Below are 10,537 nucleotides of genomic sequence, written 5' to 3' on the forward strand. Positions count from 1 at the left end.
AAACTCCTTCTCCCCAAAGGCAGGGCAAGGGATATTAATAAATGCGGTTGTACTTTCTCCATTCTGCTGAGAAAGCTGAAATCATCTGCTTAAAAAAAAAAAATGGGGCTGGACACGGTGGCTCACTACTTGTAGTCCCATGGGAGGATCACTTGAGGCCAGGAGTTCGAGACCAGCCTGGGCAATATAGCAAAAAATAAAATTTGGAAATGATGTATTTGTGTTGGAACCTCTGTGTTCTATACAAAAATATCCCAGTGCAGCTCCTTGGTCTCAGTAGGATGCATGAGCCTTCAACCTTCTCAGCCTGGGCTCAGAAAATTTTCTGGAGGAGATTAATTTGGAGTTTGGTTTAAAGGAGAAGCCAGTGGTGGCAAACGCTCTTGGTTATGAGAAGTCTCTCTTTCTTTCACTGTCTTCCTTCAGCTCCCCTAACTGCCATTCACTGGGCAGAAGAAATAAAAGTGAACTTTGGCACATAATTTCCTCAAGCAATGAGACTCTTATTCCTTTTGTCATTGCAGTGGATCTCAGAGTTCACCTAATTCCCCGGTCCCAGATCTCAAACGATGGCCTGAGGCTAAAGAGTTTGTTTCCGGCCGGGCGCGGTGGCTCAAGCCTGTAATCCCAGCACTTTGGGAGGCCGAGGCGGGCGGATCACAAGGTCAGGAGATCGAGACCATTCTGGCTAACACGGTGAAACCCCGTCTCTACTAAAAAAAATACAAAAAACTAGCCGGGCGAGGTGGCGGGCGCCTGTAGTCCCAGCAACACGGGAGGCTGAGGCAGGAGAATGGCGTGAACCCGGGAGGCGGAGCTTGCAGTGAGCTGAGATCTGGCCAGTGCACTCCAGCCTGGGTGACAGAGCGAGACTCCGTCTCAAAAAAAAAAAAAAAAAGAGTTTGTTTCCTAGGGTAGCTTGGAGCTTGTGGGTGAGGGGAAGTACTACCGTGTCCTCGGCGTTCACCCAGAGAGAGACGAGATCAGCAACCACTGCCTATCCCCTGCCAGACCTTGTCGGGCTCATGGGAAGCACATGGGTCAGTGTACTAGGGATTCCTGGCGCCTCAAGGGTTCAAGCAACCCTCACACCAGTAAAGGCGGCCCTGCCTAGCACAGGCAGGACGCGGAGGTGGAGAGCTGCGGGGCGCCATGCAGCCGCCAGAGGACGCAAGTGCCTCAAGTCCCCGCGCGATGGCGTCCCCCGGACCGGGAAGGAAAGGTGGTCCGCCTGCGAGCAGACGCGGACCCGGCCAAGGAGCCCACAGGGAGAGCAGGGCGCCGCCTCACCCCCGAGCCGTCGGGCTCCGCTTCCGGCCCACCTGTCCCTCCCTGCCTACCAACCCAAGAGCCTCACCCAAATCTGCGCTCGCGGGGTGACCTCGACGCCCGGGCGGGGACCGAGGGCACTCTGAGCTCTGCGCCCAGCTCCAAGACCCACTCCGGCTCCAAGGCGGAGGCCAGGTCTTCAGAGAGGAACGACTGAGGGCCCAAAGCCTAGGGGTAGCCCGCTGCAACCCTGGCAGGCGCGAAACAATGGCCTCAGGGGCTGCGGGCGCCGCGGCGGGCGCGGAGGAGCAGGGGCGCCCGGGAGCTGTAAGCCCCGCCCCTCGGCCGGCGCCCTGACAACGCGGGCGGGCTGGGCTGCACCGCCTGCTCCCCGCCCCTCGGCCGCCTGCACCGGGCGGGGCCCGGGCCAGAGCGCCGCCGCCGCCGCTGCTGCAGCAGCAGCTGCTCTGCAGAGTGGTGTTCGGGGCCGGGGTGCCCTCCCTCCCACCTTCTCCCGCCATGAGCCAGGGAAGTCCGGGGGACTGGGCACCCCTCGATCCCACCCCCGGACCCCCAGCATCCCCCAACCCCTTCGTGCATGAGTTACATCTCTCCCGCCTCCAGAGGGTTAAGGTAATGTGTAGGGAGCGGGCGTCGGAAGGACCCGTGGGGATAGAAAATGGGGCCGTTTGAGCCCTGGCAAAGGTGGGCTTGGCGATCCATGAGAAGGAGATGGCTGAGAGGCTTGCGGAGCTGCAGTCCGAGGGTGCGCACGTGGGGGCGGCCGCGGGTGGGCAAGGAGCCCTGGAGAGGACGCTGCGGGCTTGTGCGATAGACAAGCTCGAAGGTGTGGAAGAACTGAGTAGGTGGGGATGGAGGACTGCAGGGGACCCTAGGGTTGGAGAGATGAAGGACGCTGGGGAATGCGGATTACATTCTGCAGAGCCTGATGGCTAGGATGGAGTTAGAGGCTACGGGAAGCCGGGGGTGGGGGCGGGGGCGTGCCGAGTGTTCCTCCGAGGCATGACTTAGAGGGAAGACGTTTCTGGGCCGGGAGCCTGCGACCTACACTCCCTCTTCCCACTCCCTCCAACCCCCTCCACCCCGCACTGCAGCACCTCCCGGTGGGGGCAGGGAGGCTGAGAGGGAGGTTGGCTACAGGAAGTGGAGGGCCGCGCCGGCCTAGGGGAACTGGGAGGTGGTGTGGGGAGGGAGTGTCCAAGGTTTCTGCTGTCATCACCTCCCCGGAGGCAGGCTCCAGGGGCTAGGTTTGTTTACCTGCTTCTTCCCCAAGGCAGCCTATGGAGTCACCCTGGTTCCTGGCAACCTCTCCCATGCGGAGTGGGGCTGAGCTCCTGTCTCCCGTATCCCCCAGTACTATAGGATTGCTGTTGAGCAGTGCTAGAAACTGACCTCGGGCCTGAAAACTGGACCTCTCGCTGTTTACAGCCCTCTGCCTCCTAGGCCCAAAGTGGGAAGATCTGTGCACCTGGTTTCTGTTGGGCATAGGAGCTATTTATGGAATAAGATGTGGGGGAGGAGGACCTATCTCTAACCTACTGTACATCAAGCACAGCGCCCTGCACTTTCGCATGCCTTCTTATTAAATCCTCTAACTGCTAGATGCGTTTTATGACGTTTGGTTTTATAAGTGGGGTAGGGAACAACTGAAAGACAGGAAATAAGGCCCTTGATGCCATGAATCTTTTATCCTCTTGCCCTCATCGGTATCTTCATCCCACCTTGGGTCCCAGTCCCCTCTCCTGTTCCCACACCACCTGTCACATGCAGGGATGATGGCTGTTGGCTCCTGCGTCTGTGCTTTGTGGGAGAGGGATGCTGTGGAGGGAGCATATCCAAGCTCTGAAGTGGCATTCTCTCCCACCCTTTGCAGTTCTGCCTCTTGGGGGCATTGCTGGCCCCCATCCGAGTGCTTCTGGCCTTTATCGTCCTCTTTCTCCTCTGGCCCTTCGCCTGGCTGCAAGTGGCCGGTCTCAGTGAGGAGCAGCTTCAGGAGCCAATTACAGGATGGAGGAAGTAAGTGGGGCACCAGCCCCCAGAGACCCTCCTTCTCTTCCCTGCTGCCTATTCTGCTCCCTCTTTAAGAAGAAAAGGGAGGATTCTGAAACTATTCTGTCTAGCTTGGGTAGACGAGATGAGTCAGCCAAGCTCAGACGTGGTTCCCAGACCTCACCTCTAAGTAATGTGCCCTGATATGTCCCAAAGTGGCCAGAGACCTTGGCCCCTTGGTCACATCCTATTTAAGGGTAAAAGAGGGGTGCCCTACTTTCCCGGTGCCTGAACCTGGGGGCGGGTGAGGGTTAGAACCACTGCTTCTGCTGATACCCAGCCTTGCCCCGGCAGGACTGTGTGCCACAATGGGGTGCTAGGCCTGAGCCGCCTGCTCTTTTTCCTGCTGGGCTTCCTCCGGATTCGGGTTCGCGGCCAGCGAGCCTCTCGCCTTCAAGCCCCTGTCCTTGTTGCTGCCCCACACTCCACTTTCTTTGACCCCATTGTTCTGCTGCCCTGTGACCTGCCCAAAGTTGTGTCCCGAGCTGAGAACCTTTCCGTTCCTGTCATTGGAGGTGAGAGAGTTCAAAGCAGGTGAAGGGGCAGGGTGACAACTCTGGGCAAAAAAAGTCAGGAATGAAGACACTGGAGAGAACTGGCCTCAAAGTGGGGAGGGACTCTTGGCAAGTGAAATATAAATTAATACCATTAGTCAACCAGTCTTAGATTCTGAGGGCTGGGACAGAGAGGTGTTGGAGGGAGTTCTGGTCAGTGCTCTAAAAGGACAGCTACTATAAAGGGATTGTCCCAGGGCAAAGAGATAACAGGCCAGGCGCGGTGACTCACGCCTGTAATCCCAGCACTTTGGGAGGCCGAGGCGGGCGGATCACCTGAGGTCGGGAGTTCGAGACCAGCCCGACCAACATGGAGAAACCCCCGCCTCTACTAAAAATACAAAAAAATTAGCCAGGCGTGGTAGCCCATGCTTGTAATCCCTGCTCCTTGGGAGGCTGAGGCAGGAGAATCGCTTGAACTCAGGAGGCAGAGATCAGCCATTGCACTCCAGCCTAGGCAACAAAAGCGAAACTCTGTGTCAAACAAAACAAAACAGAAAAAAGAGAGATAGCAGAAACTTCTCACACTGTTGAGAAAGTGGAGGCTGCAGATGTTACTGCCCCTGGGTAGGAATGAAGTGATTCCTCTTTGTATCCCTCCCAACCCCAGCCCTTCTTCGGTTCAACCAAGCCATCCTGGTATCCCGGCATGACCCGGCTTCTCGCCGCAGAGTGGTGGAAGAGGTCCGAAGGCGGGCCACTTCAGGAGGCAAGTGGCCGCAGGTGGGTAAGGGTCTCAAGACCATCTTCTCACTTGCCATTTGCTCCTCAACAGGCTTCCCTTTCCTCTCTCCTCAGTCTTCTTCAGCCTTCTTCACCTCATTCTGCTCTTTTCCCCCAGGTGCTATTCTTTCCCGAGGGCACCTGTTCCAACAAGAAGGCTTTGCTTAAGTTCAAACCAGGTGAATACAATGATAATGGGTGATGGGCTGTAGGAAAAAGAAGTTCCAGATTTGGGGAGGGACTCTGAAGTAACCCGGAAGTGGAAGGGTGGGAGGGATGGGAGAGGAAGGGAGACAGGGGGCCTCCTAGCTAATGCTGACAAGTTGGGGAGTCAGAGAGAAAATTATCAAGGAGGGGAGCAAAGCCGTGTCTCATTTGAGAACTGTCCCAGACCTCCATACCTCATGCCCTCTGGCTACTTCTGTGTACTAACCTCTGCCTTGTGGGGGTGGGGGTGGAAATGGGATTTAGGAGCCTTCATCGCAGGGGTGCCTGTGCAGCCTGTCCTCATCCGCTACCCCAACAGTCTGGTGAGTCTTAGTCCAAGAAAGAGTGGAAAGGGAGAGCACATATCCACCCCAAATGGAAATAAGTGAAAACTGTTGGTACTGTGATGGGATGTGCACTGGGGGTGTGACTAGAGGTGGGATCAGGCCCTCTGCTCAAAGGTGATTGGCCAGTTCCAGGGGGAAAAAAAGTAATGCTCTTATGCCCTTACCTCTGTTTCTCCCATAGGACACCACCAGCTGGGCATGGAGGGGTCCTGGAGTGTGAGTTCTGGTATTTTTGGGGTGAGGGTGGGGAGCAGGGTCCCTCAGAGGATTCCTGACCCATCTTCCAATCTCCAGACAAGGTGAATGGCCCTTCATCTGAGGACTGAGGGAACTCTAGAGGAGACACTACTTTCCCCCGAGGTCCCCATATAATCTGGCTGTGCTTAGATTAGCTGTCCCGCCGAAATTGTTCCTGCTGTAATTACGGCTCCTATGCACTTATTTTCCCATGTTTCTGTGATTTTCTCCCTCGATTATCCCTTCTTGAGAACCCTCACCATCAGGCATGCCTCTTGCCTTTTTCTTCCATTACTCAAACCTCGCCTTGCCTATAGTTCTTCCTCTGGCATATCCATGCAGCTCTGCTCTCTTGCTCTACCGCGTTTCTGGCCCTTCCTTGTGTCTCCCAACTGCATATTCACCCGCCTGACTGTATGTCTAGGAGTCCATCCCTATTTCAACAGGCAGAACTTTTCCCACTCCCCACCTGTGTTGGGGAAGGGGCGTGGGGTGTGGGAGCTGGGGAAGGAGCGCATAGTTAGAGATGGGTGAGCATCAAAATCTCTCTGCTCTTAGACTCCAAGTCCTCTGGCTCACAGCCTCTCAGCCCTGCAGCATTGTGGATGTGGAGGTATGGCTCCCATGGGTGGGGTGGGCGAATGTACATCTCACACTCCTGAAACCTTGGGAAAAGAGGGTGGGAGCGGTCACACCTCGCTCTAATGAGGTTCTGATAAGAATTGTGTGTGCCTGTGTTTCAGTTCCTTCCTGTGTATCACCCCAGCCCTGAGGAGAGCAGGGACCCCACCCTCTATGCCAACAATGTTCAGAGGGTCATGGCGCAGTGAGTGCCCCACAAAGTATTTCCTGGAGCAGTTGCACAGGGCAAAGGAGCCACCAGGGGGTGGAGGGGGGGCGAGGTTTTTAGGCATTGATTGTGGAGCAGGCAGTGGGAAGGGCTCTTAAACAGCTGAGACAGAGGAGGGGAGATTTAAAGGGGCCTGATCTACTCCTCCAGTCAACTTGCCAGGGTCAGGAACCAACCCTCAGAAGTTTCTCTGCTTCCTTCCCCTCCATCCCATCCCTCTTCATCCTGTAGAGCTCTGGGCATTCCAGCCACCGAATGTGAGTTCGTAGGGAGCTTGCCTGTGATTGTGGTGGGCCGGCTGAAGGTGGCGTTGGAGCCACAGCTCTGGGAACTGGGAAAAGTGCTTCGGAAGGCTGGGTAAGTGGTTTTGAAAATGAGGGTGTGAGCAGTGTCACAGAGAGAGAGAGAGACAGAGAGAGGAGGGAGAGACAGAATAAGAAGGGGAGAAGTGAGACGCAGGAAGGAAAATCTTAAAAATGAAAAAATCTGGAAAGAAAGATAATGGAGTAAATAAAAGGAAGCAGGGAATAAATGGAAGGATATGTAATAACGCAGGTGAAAAAAGTAAGAAGGGCTCTCAAGGGACTATGAGTCAGTACACCTTAGAAAAACAGCTGCTGAACCTGTGCTGGTGGAACTCTTGGTACTGGGGCTAAAGTCCTGCTCGATGGTGTGTCCAGAAGGAAACTGAGACAGCTCTCTGCCTTCAACAATTCCATTGTAGGCTGTCCCCTGGCTATGTGGACGCTGGGGCAGAGCCAGGCCGGAGTCGAATGATCAGCCAGGAAGAGTTTGCCAGGCAACTACAGCTCTCTGATCCTCAGACGGTGGCTGGTGCCTTTGGCTACTTCCAGCAGGTAAAGGAGCTGGAACAAAGAGCAGAGCAGAACTGAGGCTTCCTTCCAGGCTGACATGTTCCTAGTGGCCATATCCGTCACTCACAGTTGGGAGTCCTCAGTGCGTGTTCTAACAGCTGTTGTTAGATGGCCATCCCCTGAAATCCACTGAAGATTCATTTTTGAATCAAGCATTAAGAGCAATGTTATCATCATTATGAGGACGAACAAGGTAGAAATGATCAGTGAGGACTATAAATTTCTGAAACCACTTGAGGGAGTGGCAAAGGTGGGGAATCACAAGACCTTGTGGGGCGCTGGGTGAGGGTCTTTGAAGAAGAGCCATGAAGGTTACGTGGGAAGACGACACGTAGAAGCAACAACACGGAACAGTTAGACGGTTGAGAGCTCGAGACCCAGATATATCTGTAGGACTTGGGCAGATTATTTTAAATATCCTATAGCTTCTCTAGAGGAATTTTCTCAAGATTCTTAGCAAGCCGTGTTTCTCAAGATGTAACCAAGTTCCCCGGTCAACTTAACAAAAATCCTAAAAGATTGTTAATGCTTATGAACAACCAATAGGGGTCCCAAGGAGCTTTTTGATCTGAGGTGCAGAATGTGACCCTCAACATCCTCTGAAGGGACGGAGTGACCACGTGCCTAGATTCCTTAGATTGAGGCAGACTGTCCCTGAAAAGAGCTTCCCCCACTTGGCCTGTAGCAGAGCAGAAACGAAAATTCAGATGCCGTGGTCTCCCATGGAGCTGGTACAGCAGGCACGCTCCTTGCGTTTTTCATAAATTATGCCTGTGGCCCCCTTTCAATCTGTTGGACCAGTTCTTCTGCATAGGCTGAGTCAGAGAGAACCAGTTTGTCTAGCCTGGGGACTAGGACTGCCGTCCGCTGGCATGTCAGAAACTTCATGGCAGCTTCAGCGTTCCTGAGGGATTCCCTTACATTCCTAGGAGATTCCTTTATGGGAAGGCTTTGTCACCAGGTGACCTGAGAGAAATTCCAGCGATCCTAAAGAGTTTGGGGCTCACAGTTCTGAGGGGAGCAATCACAGGGATCACCCCTATTATTTGCGGAGAAGAGGGAGGAGTCAAAATCCAAAGAGCAGGAAGAGGGCGCAGGGTCCCCGCATTGCCCTGGTTTCTTTCTCACTCCAGGATACCAAGGGTTTGGTGGACTTCCGAGATGTGGCCCTTGCGCTAGCAGCTCTGGATGGGGGCAGGAGCCTGGAAGAGCTGACTCGTCTGGCCTTTGAGGTACTGGGGAGTCGCAGGGCGGGGGTGTGCTTAGTGGTTATGCTCACCCCACTCCAGGAGGCCTGTTTTGGTATGCTGCTCCCAGCAGCTTCTAGATAGTAGGCACTTGGTATCCAACCGAGTACCACAGTGCCTAAAACTGCAGACCCCCAGCCTCTATGTTGAGGCCTAGCTGGGAACGAGAAGAAGGAAGAAGAAGGAAAAAGCTATAAAGTCTACAGTTCTGCAGAAAGGGCACTGAGGGGCAGGGAAGGCTTGTGCACCACCCTTTTGGAAGAGGAGGAGCCTATCAGGCCAGTCTGTGGGGCAGGGTGAGGCCATGGCACGAGGAGAGAACTTGACTCACATCCCTTTCTCTCCCAAGCTCTTTGCTGAAGAGCAAGCAGAGAGGCCCAACCGCCTGCTGTGCAAAGACGGCTTCAGCACCATCCTGCACCTGCTGCTGGGTTCACCCCGCCCTGCCGCTGCAGCTTTGCATGCTGAGCTGTGCCAGACAGGACCCAGCCGAGGCCTGTCCCTCTGTGAGTCTCTGCCTTCTCAGCCCCGCACGGGCACTTGGGGCACCGCCAGCATCCAGGAAAGCGCTGGGCTGGGAGGGAACAAGGGTTAGTGACCAGCGCTGGAGATCAGAACCTGTGAGAAGTGAGGCTGGGAGGAACAAGCTGGAAAGGAAGAGAGGACATAAACCTGGATTTGAGAAGTTAAACACAGTAGAGGGACAAGATGTTTTAGTTCTGAGAAAAGAGCCGGGGGATTCTCTTCTCGTTCTTACATCTTTTCACTTTTCCACATCTCTTATTTGTCCAGGTCAGTTCCAGAACTTCTCCCTCCATGACCCACTCTATGGGAAGCTCTTCAGCACCTACCTGCGCCCCCCACACACCTCTCGAGGCACCTCCCAGACACCAAAGGCCTCATCCCCAGGCAGCCCCACTGCTCTGGCCAACGGGACTGTGCAAGCACCCAAGCAGAAGGGAGACTGAGCGCCTCAGCCTCTCGTCCCCTCCTCAGGGCAGCGCCAGGGGTCTCCCCTATGCCTCAGCCCCATCTCTGCTCCTGTTTGAATTTTGTTATTGTTGTTTGGTTTTTTTTTTTTTAAGTTGATTTTAATTTTTTGTTTGGTTGATTTTTTTTTTTTTTTTGTAAAAAACTATTTTATATATAAATATAAATCTATATCTATTAAAAAAAAAAGGAAGTCCAGTCACATTGATGTTATCATTACTTGGGAAGGAAAGGGATGAATGGTTGTAGGACGTCTGTTGGAAGATCCTGAAGGTTTCCAAGGTTTGTCCTCTTGGCCATAGCTGGGTAAATCTTCCTCACTATCAGATGGACAGGGCTCCTTCCTGTACAGAAACCATACTGAGGTTCCATATCCTCCCTCCTGCTAGCATCTCCTATATGTACATTTTAACAGACTTCGCGAACCTCTTTTCAGTGCTTTCCCTCTTGTTCTGTCCTCATTAGAGATTAAAAAATAGCTTGCTACCATTCCATATTTAATAATCCTACTGAGACTTGATTCCATCGCCCCTACTGGAAGCAAGGAGCTGTATCAGTAAGGAACCAGCCTCCTCCCTGCAGGTCAGACCAGCCACACAGGAGGGTTTCTCTGCCACAGGATGATTAAGGACACTGAAGTCCTTTCTGTCCAGCCTCTTTTCAAGGAAGAAAACAAGACCCCCTAGAGACACAATTATGGACAATTAGAAAATTAGGCCGGGCATGGTAGCTCATGCCTGTAATCCCAGCACTCTGGGAGGTTGGGGCAGGCAGATGGCTTGAGCCCAGGAGTTCAAGACCAGCCTGGATGATGTGGTAAAACCCCAGCTCTAAAAAACAGAAAAATTAGCCGGACATGCTGGTGCACACCTGTAGTCCCAGCTACTTGGGAGGCTAAGATGGGAGGATTGTCTAAGCCCAGGAGGTTGAGGCTGCAATGAGCCATCACTACGCCACTGCACTCTGTAGTTTAGGCTACAGAACGAGACCCTGTCTCAAAAAAAGACGAAAATTAGATCTCTTTCTCAGATCTAACAGGTAGAAAAGCATCTTTCTATCTATAGACTTAAAGGGAGGCAGATAATTATAAGATTCCCAGATAAGCCTTCCTGACACCAAGTCCAGGCTTGTGAAGAGGGGATGTATAAAGTGATCATTGGAGATTCCT

The 10,537-nt window shown here is 53.6% G+C and overlaps 1 protein-coding gene across 4 annotated transcripts; it reads left to right on the forward strand.

Annotated features, from left to right (window-relative positions):
- The first annotated feature begins 1,677 nt into the window (after nt 1-1,677).
- Nucleotides 1,678-9,571, forward strand: LPCAT4 (lysophosphatidylcholine acyltransferase 4). Of its 4 annotated transcripts, XM_033190662.1 has the most exons (14): nt 1,679-1,902; nt 3,164-3,306; nt 3,634-3,854; nt 4,504-4,616; nt 4,735-4,795; nt 5,088-5,146; nt 5,352-5,386; nt 5,966-6,020; nt 6,151-6,233; nt 6,489-6,614; nt 6,982-7,114; nt 8,266-8,364; nt 8,729-8,885; nt 9,172-9,571. In XM_033190662.1, exons 1-14 carry the CDS (start codon nt 1,789-1,791, stop codon nt 9,345-9,347), a joined length of 1,575 nt encoding a protein of 524 aa, XP_033046553.1. In that variant the 5' UTR covers nt 1,679-1,788; the 3' UTR covers nt 9,348-9,571. The 4 variants fall into 4 exon arrangements, with proteins under 4 accessions (XP_033046554.1, XP_033046553.1, XP_033046556.1 ...); XM_033190663.1 differs by lacking the exon at nt 8,729-8,885 and having other exon boundaries at nt 1,678-1,902; nt 9,172-9,567; XM_033190665.1 differs by lacking the exon at nt 3,634-3,854 and having other exon boundaries at nt 1,722-1,902.
- Nucleotides 9,572-10,537: the final 966 nt, after the last annotated feature.

This window comes from Trachypithecus francoisi, unplaced genomic scaffold (genome assembly GCF_009764315.1).
Source record: "Trachypithecus francoisi isolate TF-2019V2 unplaced genomic scaffold, Tfra_2.0 Lachesis_group3, whole genome shotgun sequence".
NCBI lineage: Eukaryota > Metazoa > Chordata > Mammalia > Primates > Cercopithecidae > Trachypithecus > Trachypithecus francoisi.